The 16244-nt window shown below is 42.9% G+C and overlaps 1 protein-coding gene across 1 annotated transcript in view; it reads left to right on the top strand.

Moving 5' to 3' along the window:
* The first annotated feature begins 675 nt into the window (after nt 1–675).
* Nucleotides 676–16244, top strand: part of sspo (SCO-spondin) — a 67694-nt gene continuing 52125 nt past the window's right edge. Inside the window, exons 1-29 of the mRNA XM_055037722.1 lie at nt 676–752; nt 1029–1113; nt 1881–2090; nt 2563–2645; nt 2840–3010; nt 3112–3335; nt 3441–3543; nt 4353–4511; nt 4615–4700; nt 4889–5014; nt 5650–5806; nt 5936–6188; nt 6285–6426; nt 6516–6657; nt 7939–8111; nt 8273–8491; nt 8570–8738; nt 8902–9163; nt 10404–10614; nt 11555–11649; nt 11724–11980; nt 12530–12664; nt 12781–12983; nt 13067–13194; nt 13420–13529; nt 14308–14457; nt 14889–14982; nt 15082–15291; nt 15996–16201. Of these exons, the coding sequence (XP_054893697.1) occupies nt 1055–1113; nt 1881–2090; nt 2563–2645; nt 2840–3010; nt 3112–3335; nt 3441–3543; nt 4353–4511; nt 4615–4700; nt 4889–5014; nt 5650–5806; nt 5936–6188; nt 6285–6426; nt 6516–6657; nt 7939–8111; nt 8273–8491; nt 8570–8738; nt 8902–9163; nt 10404–10614; nt 11555–11649; nt 11724–11980; nt 12530–12664; nt 12781–12983; nt 13067–13194; nt 13420–13529; nt 14308–14457; nt 14889–14982; nt 15082–15291; nt 15996–16201 (4537 nt within the window). The 5' untranslated portion in view covers nt 676–752; nt 1029–1054. The remainder of the gene's footprint in view (nt 753–1028; nt 1114–1880; nt 2091–2562; nt 2646–2839; nt 3011–3111; nt 3336–3440; nt 3544–4352; nt 4512–4614; nt 4701–4888; nt 5015–5649; nt 5807–5935; nt 6189–6284; nt 6427–6515; nt 6658–7938; nt 8112–8272; nt 8492–8569; nt 8739–8901; nt 9164–10403; nt 10615–11554; nt 11650–11723; nt 11981–12529; nt 12665–12780; nt 12984–13066; nt 13195–13419; nt 13530–14307; nt 14458–14888; nt 14983–15081; nt 15292–15995; nt 16202–16244) is intronic.

Here is a 16244-nt window from a genome sequence, read left to right as displayed (position 1 = left end):
AAAACTCTCAGGGCAGTGGCCCCTGAGGACCGGAGCTGAGTTTGTATTTCTGATTTGTTCTCTCAGTGTCTCATCAGAACCACTGACTCAACTCATTATCTGTACCAATATACCGACTGCTGCTGTCTGACAGTGAGATTAGCGTACATGTACACAACCTGCCAGCTCTGTGGCAGAACCTCCAGGTAGCATCATTACTGCTGCTTCTCTTTTCTTTTGTTACTGTGGTCACAGCTGTGCTTGAGTCTCCTTTCACTCCCATCAGGAGGTCAATAGTTAGTATACTGCTGATTCTGAAAGCTTTGCACCTTCACGTCTGCTGCCACGTTTGACTGAATAAATGACCCCATCATCCTTCAAGAAACACCTTTCTTTACGCGATTAAGCTCAGACAAGCATCTCTTTGTTCTGCAGCTGAGGCTCCGCCGCCACACTAACATCGGCACCCCCATAGCTTTGGTTGGTGTTAAATCAGAGGCGCTTAGGTCACAGGTTCAGTGTCCAATACCTGAGTTCCCAGCTGTTACCCTGACCCTCGTGTCCAATGGCAGCTGGCTGAAATGCCACTGTACATCCCATGGGTCACCCCCACACTCAAAACCCCCACGAGTTCAGCTCTGCCACATCTCACTCCACAAAGTTTTTATTACTCTCAATCCAGGAAGAGCAAGGAAAAGAAAAACAACAGACATATTGACAGCGTTTTTGAGAGGAATGAACTTTTAAACATTATCCCACGCTTGTTCTTTTAGGTGAGTGTTCCTTTTTATTAACGTACGAAGACGTGAACTGTTTTATTGCCTCAGTTGGTGTTATGTATTCTGTCTCTGTATAAAATTAATTGACCTGCTTACAACTCTTCACCAGGCTGTAAACCTTTCGGCGTTTTATGGTTTTATGTCTTGAACTGTGCAAATTTTTTTTTGTGTGTTTTATCTCGGGGAGACTATTAATGCTGTGAAATTTATGATAGAATTTCAATTTAAGAATGCAACAATGGAACATGAAAACATGTCATCTTTCCATAGAAGCTGTAAAGCCAAACATTGTGAAGATGAACTTGGAAGCAGGTCTTGTGGTTCTGCTGGGTCTGCGGCTGGCGGTGGGAGCTGGGTGAGTTCCAGCGGAGCTCCTGCTTCCTGAACAACAAACATCAACAAACATTTTAACCAATGTTCTTAAGCCAGAAAAGTGTTTTACAAAAGGTGACATTATTTTGCAAAAACAAATTAGTAACGTAATACTATCCCATTATTTCATCAACTTGTATTCTAGATCTTTAGCTGAAAAACAGCTACTTGCCATTAAACGTTGCAGTTTTTGTTCTTTTTTCTTTAGCAACACTTTAAAATATTAATACATACAAAAAAATGACCCAATAAAATACAATACAGATGATAAAACTTCTTGCTTTTTGTTCCAGATTTTTGAACTGGCAGTTCTCTTGACTGAAACTTTTTGCTTTGCTTTTTATGGCTACAAATATACAGATTTTATTGAAGATATTATGGCTTATTTAGAAATTGTTCCCATGTCTTTGAAATTTAGGCTTAAAGATGTTTGTTAAAGAAATGTTTCCTCTGGCTGGAAGGGACATTGACTCTTGACATTGCCCAGTTGGTCATTCTTACTGTCTGATAATGTCTTTGGTATCAAAAAAGACTTTTCTGCTTATTATTGAGAAAAATTCCAAAATCAAATTCATAAAAAAGCTTTAAGAATAAATAAATATATGATAAGTAGGGTACTACCTTTATGTAGTTGTTCTTTAATGACTCTAGATTTCAGTCATTAAAAACGTCCTTGGTTAAAAAGCAGAACATAAAAAAATAAAAAAAAATCTGGAAATCCTGGCTTTAACCCTTTATCTCCCATTGCAGACACTGGTGTGAACATGTGGTGGAAGACAGAGTGGAGTGGGTTCTGTCCCCACGGCTGCAGCTGGAAGTGGGCTGCTCTGAAGTGTACCAGTACAACACACAGGGATGGAGGCTGGATGTGGACAGGATGCGCACCGCGCATGGAGGGGACGACGGAATCGCTCAATATTACAAACAGCAGGGACAGACGGCGTCCTGCTTCTTGTACAAGTAAGCCAAAGAGAAGGTTCTTGAAAACTTCATGTCGTGTGAAAATATAATGTGTAAGGGTAACACTTTATTTGACGGGTTGTGAATAAGACTGTCTCAGGTTGATTCCATAACATGCAGCATGACACACATCTAGTTGTTAACCACTTATCATTCATGGGAAAACTACTTTTTTATTCATGCAGCTCATCTTTGAAATAAAAATTAGTTTGATGATCTAAAATATTTATTTGTGACACAAATGCAAAGTGAGAAAATCATGATTTTTTTTTTTGAGTGAGGCTGTTCATTTGTTCTGAATTTGTTTGAAATTCTCTCTGAAATAATAATAATAGTAAAAATGATTATAACATATAAACACTAATTGTTTCTCTGTTAGTTAATAAGCGAATAGTTTCAGTAGAAAGAAATTCTTCCTTGTAGATATAAACCTGTACATTGTGGTTTAGTTTGCACGTGTTTCTGTCCTCAGACCGCCGGAGATGGAGAGCCGAGCCGTGAATAAGACGGTGAGGACCTGCTGTGAGGGGTGGGCAGGACCTCACTGCTCTCAGGGTAAGAGAAGAGACCACTGGCCTGTCTGCTTCTACATGATGCCATGACAGGAGTAAATGAAGTCAATAAAAATGTGTTAAGATTTTAACAAACGAACAAAAAAGCACAAAATAACAGTTAAAAGTTGGGCAAAATCTGCTGTCAAAATGACCACAAGGGCTACATGTTCATCTTTCGTTTCCTTTGACTCTCAGGTGTTGGGGTGCGTGGTCGGTGCTATTCCACGTGGAACTGTGAGAAATTCCCAGGAGTTCATAACTCCTCGCTCATGCCGATGGAGCAATGCTGCAGCACCCTGTGGGGACTGAGCTGGAAGAACGCCTCGGACCAAACCTGTTTGACTTGCACCTTCACTCTGCTGCCAGGTCTGAAGCAGCTACACTGGGAAAACACACCACAGGAATGGAACATTACAAAGCCATGTGAAGGATGTCTGACATGCAGTGCCTCTCTACCTCATCTCTAGACTCCCAGTCCTCTCCTCTGGTGCGGAGTGGACTGCTGGGTACCGCCAGGGTTCCCCTGGGCTCGGCCACATGCATGTCTTGGGGAGGAGCCCACTATCGCACTTTTGACAGGAAGCACTTCCACTTCCAGGGAAGCTGCACGTACCTGCTGGCCTCGTCTACCGATGGCACCTGGGCAGTCTACATCAGTACAATCTGTGACCAGAGAGGAGACTGTAACAAGGTGATTCAAACCCATCCTGTAGTAGAGGATGTTTTGTATGTCGGCACGAAGCACATCTTTGGACAACATACAAATAATCAAATATCTGTTCCAATATCATTCCAGGCGCTGAGGATGATGCTGGGTCTGGATTTGGTTTCTATTCATCATAAAAATGTAACACTGAACAGCCTGCCTGTTCCGAATGGCGAGCCACTCTTTCAAAATGGTAAGACAATTATTAGAAAATCAATCATTTTCTGGCTCTATGTGGAAAATCTAATCTTCTGAACTTCATAACTGGTTGAACCACCATTTGCAGCAACGAGTCATCAAGTATTTGCAGTAAAACGATTAAAAGGCTTTTAAACCACTGTGGAAGAATTCTGGTTCACTCTTTGAGGTAGAATTCATCCCACTGGAGTGTCACATGGGGAAGTTATAAACAGGTTTATACGACTCTTTCTTCTTAATAAGTGAATTCATCATTTGAAACATGACAAAATAGAGAAAGAAAATGGAAGTCATGAGATACGGGAAACCATTGTAAAATCTTTTGTCGTAAATAACAAGCAAGTCTTTTAGTTTTCTCTCCATTTTGATGAAGGAATGTCATTCTCAAGATTTTGGAATCAAACAAAAGTTGAGAGAGGTGGAGCGTCGGCCATGTATGTTAATGTTGAAGAAGACACCCAAACTTGGCTACCAGTTTCCATGGTAGCCAACTGGACAATGGATGGAAGCTGACCTTGTGACCTTTAACCTCTATTCAAACATTAATTGATATGGACATACAGTTACACGACCTGCAGACTCAGAGAGTCAGTCAAAACCAGAAGTAGCACTTATAGCTGTATGTGCTTCCCTAAGTTCCCTAAGTTGTATCATGTGGTCAGTCTTCCTCTTGGCCCGGTTTCCCACCATTCAACCTTGCGTATTGGTATTTGTGAAAATGCTTTTTTTAATTATTATTATTTTTACTGTTAATCAAAAGTTATGCATTTCGCTTACATGAAGAGTTTTTCTCTTTGCCTTTAGGAGTGAGCGTCTATTGGCTTGGGGACTATGTGTTTGTGGAGAGTGGGGTGGGGGTCAGGGTGAAGTTCGACATGGTCAACACGGTGTATGTGACGGTGACCTCTGAGCAGCTGGGAACCACCAGGGGACTCTGTGGAGTCTTTAACAACAATGCTGATGGTAAGAGGACCCACATGCATGTTCACCACGCTGTGCTGCAGTTTTCCACTTTGTTTGGTTTCTCTGGGTACATTTGAATTGCTGTCTGTATAAATGATCACAGATGATTTCACCACGGTGGCTGGAGCCGTTTCTTCATACGCTGCCAGTTTTGGCAACTCGTGGAAAATTCCAGACCAGCACAACGAGGTTCTGTCATTCAAACATTTCTTCTGAGAGTCTTCACCGCTTTCATTTTTCAGTTTTCTTTGGCTCTTTCTACTAAGTTATGATGCTTTTTTGGTTGACATCAAAAATTTTACAAATACAGCTTTAGTTGTCTAAATGTTCTTCACATGTGGGGCCGTACTGACTGAGGCTGGTTATTCGACCATCAGGACTGCAGTGATGCAGCTGAGCTTGGCCACAGCTGTGATGTCACAGGAGATCCGGCTCTACAGCGGCAGGCAGAAGCAGTGTGTCGTCAGCTGCTGGAAAAACCCTTCACACACTGCCACAGCCAGGTCAGAAACTCGGGAAATGAAGTGAAGACACACACTCATCAGAACGTCGCGGGCTACTTCTGATCTCCAGGTTTTACAAAGCTTTGGCCTGGTGATGATGAGTTTCACCAGATTAGCTTTTTCTTCAATAACAATACACACTTCACACAGATCTTGTATTTTATCATCCTGGTCGCTGTTGGATTCTAACCTGAAACAGTCTTTTTCTCACCTGATCAACTGTTTTAGATCATTACCTAAAAGAACCTGGAAACAGACAAGAGTTTAAAAAAAAATATATATATATTTCTCCATAGAGAGGAGACTCATTGCTGGTGTTGATCACCTGAAAATTTCTGCTTCTAAAAATTGTCCACATTTCCAAATCCTACATACTAATCATGATTAAGAAAAATAAGCATCCTCAAACATTAATTTTTGTCTAATAAATCTATATATGATGTCAAAATTCTTCAAACATATTAAGTGGGTGATGGTACATACAAATCCCTTGTACATGTGAAAGGAAAACTTTGAGAATGGGTTCTCCTTTGCTCTGTCTGGTCACTAACTGGGGCAAGTTAGAAGAAACATTTTGGTGAAATTAATCGACTACTATGTTAAAAATGTTCTAGTTAAATGTCTTTAACTCACAGGTGGATCCAGGAGCCTACATGGACACCTGTCAGTATCTGTACTGCAGCCTCTCACCCAAAGAGAGGCAGGAAGCAGTGTGTGACACGCTGGCCAGCTACGCCCGGGAATGTGCTGAACAACACATCATCATAATGTGGAGGACCGCAACAATATGTGGTGCAGAAATATAGGATATTTGACTTAGAGACAAAAACTGGGAATGTTATTATGCTCCTCCATCAAGTGATGCAAAAGCAGCAGTTTGGTTTGACTGTGTTTTTTTCAAAATGCCCCTTGTCCCCCCAGACCGTGTCTGCCCCAGAGGACGGGTCTTTTCAGACTGCGTGTCCTCCTGTCCTCCGAGCTGCTCCTCACCTCACCGCCCGGGACCTGCTGCAGCTGTGAGTCGGTGCAGAGAGGAGTGTGTGGGGGGCTGCGAGTGTCCTCCTGATCGCTACCTTCACCAGGGTCTCTGTTTGAAAAGAGAAGACTGTCCCTGTTTCCACCGCAGGCACACCTACCAGCCTGGGGACAGGATACAGATGAGATGCAACACCTGGTGAGAAACGACTCCACTTGTCCTGCAACAGCATCCCAAAAAGCCTTGTGCACGTTCTCATTCTGATCCTCCATAATGTCTCCCTTCTTCCCCCAGTGTGTGCAGGGCAGGTCAGTGGGAGTGTACAGGAGAGAAGTGTGCTGGCCAGTGCACTCTGATGGGGGCATTGCAGGTGACCACATTTGACAAAAAATGGTATGCACTGCCTGGAGGAGACTGTCCTTTCATCGCTGTGGAGGTGAGACACAAACGACAGTGCACACAGTGACGCATGCTAAGACCTTTGGGTGGGTGCTGATTGCTGTTTGCTCCCGTTTTTGTGTCCAGGACTTTGTGGACAGGAAGTTGGTGGTGAGAGTGCGTTGTGGAGAGTGTGCATCTGAGGATGGGGCGGGGGGAGGAGAAATGGGGTGTTTAAAGGAGATAACAGTGACGGCTCTGCACACAACAGTCACCGTTACACGCACTGGTGAGTTGCAACTCCTAAAAAGTTGTCAGGAATTGGCATAAATATGTCATGATGTTGAAAATGTTGACTAACTGAGTAACTGTAAGGAACTAAATATGAATAACAGAATTATCTGTAGTAAAACTAGATGTTGGTGAACACAGAAAACAAATGTTCAAGTTGAGTTTAGGAAATAAGCAGACTTAAGAGTTTTCTCTTCTTGGAAAGAAAATGTGCAGAAGTAGGGCTGGATAAAGACCTTTGCTCAGTACTGCTTGTTCCCTGGATAAGGCAGCCATAGAGAAACACACAACAATTGAGGGGTGTGATAAGAAGGTGTTTCACTGATAAACTTTACTGATTGTGCCAGAGTAGATTCTTACTTGGTCTTTTCATATCTAGGTACATTCACTTTCACCATTCACATAGTTTCATTCTCAGACATCAGTCACTAAGCAAGCTATATTTCACACCAAACAAGCATTTTTTCTCAGATTTGATGCGACTCTAGCAAATGTTCTTTGCCAGTTTCTGCTCCTCTTGCTGACAAATCTCATTCTCTTGGATCTGTTCTCTCTGTGGAATGTGTGAGAGGGCAAATGAGTAATCCTGCTGTCAGATGGAAAACAAATGCTTCTGATGTGTGTGTGAGAAGTCTATTTATCTTTGGTTTGCTCCCAGTTACACATCCAAAGCCTTGTGACTGCCCCTTACATTGATGTGTCTATTAGCAGGTCAATAATTAGAGCCCATTGCAGACACCCAGTCGTGCTGAGTATGAATGGCTTGGAGAGTTTGATATGTTGCCAGTTCATTACCGGGAAACACAAAGACACACAGGACAAACAACCATACACACACACTAAGGACAATTTAGATAGATCAAGTATCCTAGCATATATTTTTTACTTGTTGAAGAAAACAGGTACCTCAAGTAGACACACATTCATTTAGATATGCAAATAGTAAATTACCTGTATTTTTAAAGCATTTCATCAAGTCCAGAGGAAACAAAAGCTCTCCACACTATGTCCAGTAAGTCATCCATTCACAATGCTGATGGTGGTAAGCTACATTGTATCCACAGCTGGCTTGGGGCAGTGTGATAGAAGTGAGGCTGCCATGAATCAGACCCACTGGGTCCTCTGACCAACTGGCAAAGTGGGTGATGTGTCTTGCTCGAGGACACAATGTCTTTGACAGACGGAGCGGGGGTTTGAACCTGTGGCCCGGTTGCAGAAAGGACTTCTACTATCTGAGCCTCCCAAAACCAATGCTTTAGGACAGAATTGTTCTTTTTAGGCACTGTGACTCTGAATGGCCAAAGGGAGATGATGCCTGTGATGACTGGAGACCTGGTGTTGCGCAAGGCCACCTCTTCATTCATCGTCATCCAGACTTTTGGAGCCCAACTTCTATGGTACTTAGATGGATCCTTTACCCTCATCAGCCTACAGCCTGGTTTTGCCAACAAGGTGATACTGAGATTCTTTCTTAGACGTCCACTTCTAGAAAAAACAGATTCCTGAATGCTTATTTGGTTACCTGCTTGAAGAAAAAACTTACTTTCTAAGCTGTCATGTTTATGTGAATGTTCTGTTAGCAGTGGTGAATGGATGCACATGTTGTGTTTAAGGTGCGTGGTCTATGTGGAACTCTGACTTGGAGCCAGCATGATGACTTTACCACGCCAGAGGGAGATGTGGAGAACAATGTTTTATCCTTCGCAGAGAAATTCACAAGTGAGCCCTGCACCCTGCCTGGAGGAACTCCAGCTGATCCCTGCTCCACATACACCCAGAGGAGAATCTACGCCCAAACAGTGTGTGCCATCATACATAGCCCTGTCTTTCAGGTGAGTGTGTACAAAGAGAGTTTTGTCTTCCCAGCTCTCTCTACTTGATTAAACAATCGTCACACCTCCACCCTGCAGGTGTGTCATGATGTGGTGGACAGGGAGCCATATTTCCGTCTCTGCCTGTCGGAGGTGTGTGGTTGTGTTCCACAGAGGACATCATGTCACTGTACCGTCCTCACTGCCTACAGCCGACTCTGCGCTCAGGAGGGCGTCACAGTTCAGTGGCGGAACCAAACTCTCTGCCGTAAGATGGTCCCTCTTATAAAAGATGACTTATTTACAGTTCAACTTGTCTGAACAAAAACACACACAATTGGTACCTCTAACTAAGTTGCCCACTCATTATTTAAAACAATTGTTTGCCTCCCAGATGCATGTGTGTTGAAAGTAGATCTCTTCCTACCCAGCGGTCCAGTGCTCAGGGGGCCAGGTGTACCAGGAGTGCGGTCGTGCCTGTGGTGGCTCCTGCTCAGACCAGCATCAGGGCTGGAGCTGTGACCAGTTCAGCTCTGAGACAGGACGCAGCATGTGTGTTTCAGGTTGTCAGTGTCCAGCAGGACTTGTGCAGGACCAGCAAGGCCAGTGTGTGCCTATCTCTCTGTGCCGCTGCATGGAAGGAGACAAGCTGTATCCAGCAGGCACTGTGGTCCAGAAAGGCTGCAACACTTGGTAGGTAGAGAGGTGAAGGAAATTACACAAATTATGTCAAGTCAGATGTTTCTTAAATCATGCCTAAGCCAGAACAACAATGGTCCGTTATTGGGAAAGAGTCATGATCCAAGAAAAATAAGGCCAAATCAACATAGAGATGGTTCACCAGACACAATATATTTATTCCAGTGTCATCATAGTGCCCAAACCTGCAGTCAACTGAGGCAGTTGGGTCATTTATTAATCATTTCTGAGTTTCAGATCCATCATTTTGTTGATTCACTTTTGTAATTTTTTACAAAAATGAATAAATGCTAAATGTACATTTACATTAAATCTAATACGGGTATTATTTAGCTCCCTATTTATGATGACCAAAAAACACAGTAGACTAGCTCAATATCAATATATCAAAGAAGGAGAAAGACACCATAGAAGTCCTGATTACTGACTTATGTGGTTCTATATCTGATATGTAAGAGCATATCAGAAAATCAACGACTTTCTGACATGTTGAGTTTATATGTGCCGCTTTCACCATCTGATGGTGGAGACGAGGTGTGGAAGTTTAGCTAGAATTAAACATGAAACTTGAATGTGACACTGAAAAGATGTTTTCAAACGAATGCTTCTTGTGCCGATAAAAGTAAAACAAAACTGTGTGAAATGTTTCCATTAGAGCATCGATCTCCTTCACAGTTTGAAGAAACATTCTGTCTCAAGAGGAGACCCTGTGGTGAGAGAGCTCTGATGAAATCACTCTATGATCCTGCTCCCTGGTCCAGGATAGGTTGATTTCATTGCATTTCTTCACCACATCACAACGCGTGCAGTTTCCTCAAACTGCCCTCTTAAAGCCGCCTGATCTGATATCTACGCTAAGCTCTATGTGCAGTAGACATTGTCTTTCGACTGCCGACAGCAATCTGTCTGTTGAGCTGACTCACTGTACTGCGAAATGGCTAATGATTCCATAGATAAAACCATATATAGTCAATGCCTTGAGCAACACTTCTTGGTAGCAAAAGGATCGTAATAAAAGTGAAGCACGTTTTGTTGACATGAAAATTTATGGACGTGTCGTAAACCTGACTGAGAGAGCAGAAATGTAGCAAGCATGACAGATCAGGAATGCATTTCAAGCCACTCAGCAGGTTTATCTGGAAATATTTTTCTGTGTCACATGCAGAACTTGCAGTTTTCAGATAACTTTTAAAACGTTCGTGAACAGCTGACATTATTCTCCCTTGTGTTCCAGCGTGTGTGAGCAGGGAGTGTTTAACTGCACCCAGGAGCTCTGTGAGGAGGTACAACTGTGCCCCCACTCTCTGGTCTACTCTCCACGCTCCTGCCTCCTGACCTGCTCCAGTCTGGCGCCTCCTGGCCATCAGTCTGTGTCCAGCGTCTCACAGTCCAGCTGCAGGGAGCCGCTGTCTGGCTGCGTCTGTCCTCAGGGAACTGTCTCTCTAGTAGGTGAAAATTCACTTGCTAAATGGGGCAGAGATAAGCAGCTGGTCGTCCATCACCTTGCAAAAGTATGAAAGAAGGCCGATGCTGCCACCGCCGTGTTCTATTTGATGGACGTTGTGGAGATTATTGTAGTTTCACTTTTCCCCCACATTCAGGAGACTGCATGTCTGAACAAAATGATTAATTTTACGTCACAAGATCGCCATTCACAACTTGGAACTTGGAACTGGGACTATAAAAATGTGTTTAAAAAAACAATGGAAATGTCACCATGTACATGTTCACATGTGCTTGCTTTTGAGAGAGGGAGTAATTACCGTACGTGAATTGCAAAAACTCAGCAAGTAGATCCCAGTTAAATAGTTCAGAATAAGACAGTAAAGCAGGCGAAAGCTTTTAAAGCTGCTTTCGTTCTGCTATAGATTTTCTGTCAGGGTTCCGGGGTGTTTTAGATTTGCTTTTTATTCTACAGTTCTGATTTAGTATATATTCTTATTTTGGTTCAGATCAGCCTGTTTCTGTTTTCTTTTGGTTCAGTACTGTCTTAGTTGCTAGTCATGTTTCTTATGCTTAGTCGTTCTTTAGAGGTAAATTCATTTCTTAGTTCCAGTGTTTCTGTCTCTCCTCTCACACCTGCCACCTGTTAGCTGATTAGCTCTTTCTGCTTATGTATCATTTCTATTCCTTTGAACCAGAATGGAATAAACAAGTTGCAAAGTCTTCTCTTCACTCAGGCAGATTGCTCTAATCCCTCCATTAACTCCTAACATAGAAAAGTCCAAATTTAACTTGAGGCAAATTTGAATAAAGATGAAGCTACTGAAGTTAACACAATAAAAAGTGTAAATGAATAAAGCACATAGCTCTACTGGTAGGATGGCCCTGGAGACATGGCAGGAATCATCTGTGCTCTCAACTCTGCCTCTTCACATGTTTCAGGAGGATCGCTGTGTTCCACCAGAGGAGTGTCCATGTCACCACAACGGCCAGCTTTATTACACCAATGACACCATCACTAAAGACTGCAACACATGGTAACATCTACAGCTGTGGGTTGGCATCGCCACCCTGCAACTCCACCAAACAAAGTTTTTTCCCCCCCCTGCAGTGTGTGTAAGGAGCGGCGCTGGCACTGCACCCAGACTGTCTGTGCTGGTGTGTGCGTTGCCACCGGAGATCCGCACTATGTGACTTTTGACGGCCGCTGCTACTCGTTCCTGGGTGACTGCCAGTACGTGCTGGCCCGGGAAAACAGCGGCTTGTTCAGCGTGACGGCAGAGAACGTGCCGTGTGGCAGCACTGGGGTCACCTGCACCAAGTCTGTCACCCTGAGCCTCGGAAACACGGTCATACACCTACTGAGAGGTAGCACACAGACACACACACACACAGACACACACACACACACACACACACACACACACACACACACACACACACACACACACACACACACACACACACACACACACACACACACACACACACACACGCATGTTTACGTGAGGAGGACACCAGGTGATTTTTTTAAGACCTTTGCTCATCACTGATCTCCCAATAGTAAGGAAATTGGTGCCAATAAATTGACTGGCACCTCTAGTAATATCTCATATTATCATTCTCAAAAGGCATCACTGCAGCCTTTTCAGGATTGGTCATGTCTGTGTTTATACATTGGTGAAATGACCAATAAGAGCGCCTTTGTTTGTTTGATTCTAACTTTTAAACTTGAATTCAAGGATTTCTTAAAAAAAAAAAAACACTTTGTAACTTTCAGTGGACAGCTTTTTCCATCACATTTAAGACTATTTTAGAGGGAAATGTACAGAATATGCATCTTTTTCATCAGAATATATTTCCTAGGAAGCATGAAGGTAGTTTGGTGACTTAGCACATCTCGTCTGTGGCCTTCAGGTAAAGCAGTGACGGTGAACGGAATGCCTGTTTCCTTACCAAAGTCCTACAGCGGCAGTGGTCTGGCTCTGGAGAGAGCAGGCATATTTGTCGCTCTCTCTTCCCGACTAGGAATCACCTTGCTCTGGGATGGAGGTAGGCCGACTTCCAGATCAGGGTTTTCTTTCTCACATTTGCCATGATGCCTGTAATAGTTCTTGGTGTTTGCTATTGACGTTCATCCTGTGTTGTTGCTTTTTTGTTTCCACCAGGGATGCGTGTGTATGTGCGCTTGGCACCTCACCTGCGGGGTCAGGTGGAAGGGCTGTGCGGGAACTTTGACGGAGACACAGAGAACGACTTCACAACACGCCAAGGAATCATGGAGTCCACGCCGGAGCTGTTTGGAAATTCGTGGAAGGTCAGCCCTTCCTGCCCCGACGTGGAAAACCAGGACCTCAGAGATCCCTGCGCTGTAAGTTCACCATGGACATCCGTCTGTGTGGTCATTCTGGCAGTGGCACAAAGCATCGCTGATGACGGTTGTTGCCTTCTCAGCTGAATCCCCACAGAGTGACCTGGGCCAGGAAGAGGTGTGCAGTGCTGACTCAGGAGCTGTTTTCGCGCTGCCATGCTGAGGTTTCCTTCCAGCAGTATTATGACTGGTGTGTCTTTGATGCTTGTGGGTGAGTGACACCACTAATCACAGCGTTATGGCTTTGAGATCTGCATTGTGCATCTAGTAGTTCTGCTGCCATGCAAGCAAAAAACACAAAAACAAACTGAGTTTGCACTCCAGATTATTTTTATTATTTGGAGAGTTTTTATGTTTTGTTTGGTTTTGCGGTCCATATTTTGTAATACCTTCAAGGTTGAGCATGTGTTTTGTTTGCTCCCGCTGGCGTGTTCAGCTGTGACTCCGGTGGGGACTGTGAATGTCTCTGCACAGCTGTTGCTTCATATGCAGAGGAGTGCAGCCGCAGAGGAGTCTACATCCGCTGGAGGTCTCAGGATCTCTGCCGTACGTCACACCAAACACTCCCCAAATGTCAGAAAACACCTCTTAAAACTACACAAATTAAATTAAAATAACATTTTAATAGTAATTTTTTTCATGGCAATATGGAGAACATGAGACTGTTTTTCAGCTCTACTTACCGTTTAATGGAGGAAGTGAACGAAACTAATTGATCACTGCTATTAAGAAATGTCTTCATTGATTACCAATTTTGTTCTTAAAATGTCAGAAATTAATTTTAAAGAGCTTTGAGCTTTTCACATATTCAGATGAAAGTAGTAAGTTGAGTAGGAAGAACATGTTTTTTTCATTTAATAGCGTAATAATTCTGTACAAAATGTCATCAATTTAGTCAGAATATCAGATTTCTCTAAGTCAAATTGGAGTATAAATCTGACCTTATTGAGTGAAATGCATGTCATTTGTGGATTCAGCGGTGCAAAATGGTCCAAATTTTGCATAGACAACTTCCATAAAATATCTTTTTGTAACCCAGTGTAGCAGCCTGATAATTGAGCACATATAGATGTTCTCCTAAGAAAGTCAGAACCTCACTTTTAGTGTCTTTTTTAGTTTAGCGCTCATGTTTGAGGCTTATTAACATTTTTGGGTTAACCGAGAGAAATTGTGTAGAGGATAAATGTTATGTTAAGGGTAGGAAGAGTTTAAAAATGATTTCTGATGGTCTCATCTTTTGTACTTCACAAGCCACTGTTTGGTTAAGTTTTCATGTCCGCTGGTGAGCCTGTATTTGAGGAACTTCTGCTTCCGTTCTCTGCAGCTCTTCAGTGTGATGAAGGGCAGCTCTACGATCCATGCGGTCCAGCCTGCGCTCCGTCCTGCCCCGGTGTCCAGCAGAGTCCACACTCTCAGTGTGGGGTGCTGTCCTGTGTGGAGGGCTGCTTCTGCCCTGCTGGCACAGTCAGACATGGTATCAAAACGATGCGGTGTAATTATTTACAATAGGTCCATTAGGGACCTACAAACTACATAGCAGTAGTTTATACAGATATTATAAACAATCTGGTTATCTGCATGTGAAATTGAATATTCAGCTTCTTAACTAAATATTTTGGGTTAGCATCCTAAATAAATGGTTAACTAAATAATCACCTTGCTTAATTTGGAGCTTAGTACTTAGTTTGTATTTGTGACATTTAGAAATGAATGAGACAATTTGACCCTTTTTATCTCTTATGTCAAGCTAAAAAAACCCAAAATATTGCAGTTAATGTTTTACTGCAACTTTTCAAAAAGTATCCTATAAAACTGCAAAATAGCCCAGGAAAATCTTTACAAATTTTTCAGATAAGGTTCGCAGGGATTAACTTTCAGATCAATGTGCTTCATATGGCTTCATAGGTGACAGCTGTATAGAACCCACCCAGTGTCCCTGTGAATGGGAAGGCTCCATGTTTCCACCTGGAAGTGCCATCACCATTCACTGTCAGAACTGGTCCGTCTAAAACCATGTGAAAAAAATAAAATAAAATCTGTTTTAATGTTAGAGAAACAGTCGGCCTGAAAATCTGACACCTGCCGTCGTTTTGTGCAGTTCCTGTGAAGAGGGCGTGTGGCGCTGTGAAGGCGTGTCTTGTCCTCCTCCCCCGCCTCCCTGCCTGGAGTCGGAGTTTTCCTGTGCCAGCGGACGCTGCATCTCCTCTCAGTGGGTGTGTGACAATGAGGACGACTGTGGAGACGGTTCGGATGAGGTCTGCCCATCCACCTGCTCCCCGGAGCAGTTCAGATGTGCCAGCAGCCCGAGGTGATTACATTTTTTTTGTACACAATTTGAACCAGGTCATGTTAAAACTGCCATATTAAAAGTTCTGGGTGCAACCAGCCTTGTCACAATAATACATTTTGTTGGACGAGAAATTTCTCCAGAAGTTATTGTGATAAACGATATTATTGTTTCTTTTGAAACTATTTTTAAGTAATATAATGGTTATGGCAAAATAATAATACGAGAGCACATTCTGAAAGATCAGTAAACTTTATGTTTTAATGGAACTGGAAGACTTTTTAAATATTCAAAATAAACAACACAACAAATAAAATGAATTATGAAATCTTTGTAAAGACTAAGCCACCAAACTCAAGACTTTTATCATCCAGCCTTTGGTAGAGAGAGAAAAGAGAGATAAATGATAAATTATGCCAATAGAAATTATTGTGACAGCCCTAGGTGCAACATAGATTTTTTATTACTTTAATTGAAAAATTTATGTTTTTTTTATATTTAATTACTGCTCTGACTGAGTTGCTGCTTTTTGTGAGTCTGTTTACTCTGGTTAGTAACGATTCGTTAACAAGTATTTCAATAATCAACTCGTCACGATTAACCCGATTAATGGTTTCAAATAAATAAAACCTTTGCTGTCATGACTTGAGTCACTTTGTCAGTCAGTCTTTCTGCAGGACTAAAACTCTTAAAGTGAATTAAGTGAGATAACCCCGACCTTGCAGTGGACCATGTTTGAACCTGGCTCTGCGTTGTGATGGCCACCCAGACTGTGCTGACCAATCGGATGAGGAGTTCTGCGGACCCCCCACCCTGGCGCCTCTATGTCCTCCCGGAGAGTTTCAGTGTGCCAACGGAAAGTGTCTTCCAGCCAGCCGTGTGTGTGACGGACGGCTGGACTGTGGCTTCGCTGATGGGTCTGATGAGCAAGGTAAACACACACAGAGAATAACATTTTTAGCAGGTAAATAAAT

Source organism: Poeciliopsis prolifica, unplaced genomic scaffold, assembly GCF_027474105.1.
Source record: "Poeciliopsis prolifica strain line A6 unplaced genomic scaffold, Auburn_PproV2 SCAFFOLD012, whole genome shotgun sequence".
Classification (NCBI taxonomy): domain Eukaryota; kingdom Metazoa; phylum Chordata; class Actinopteri; order Cyprinodontiformes; family Poeciliidae; genus Poeciliopsis; species Poeciliopsis prolifica.
Note: the sequence above shows the minus strand (reverse complement) of the source record. Positions and strands in the feature narration are given on the sequence as shown.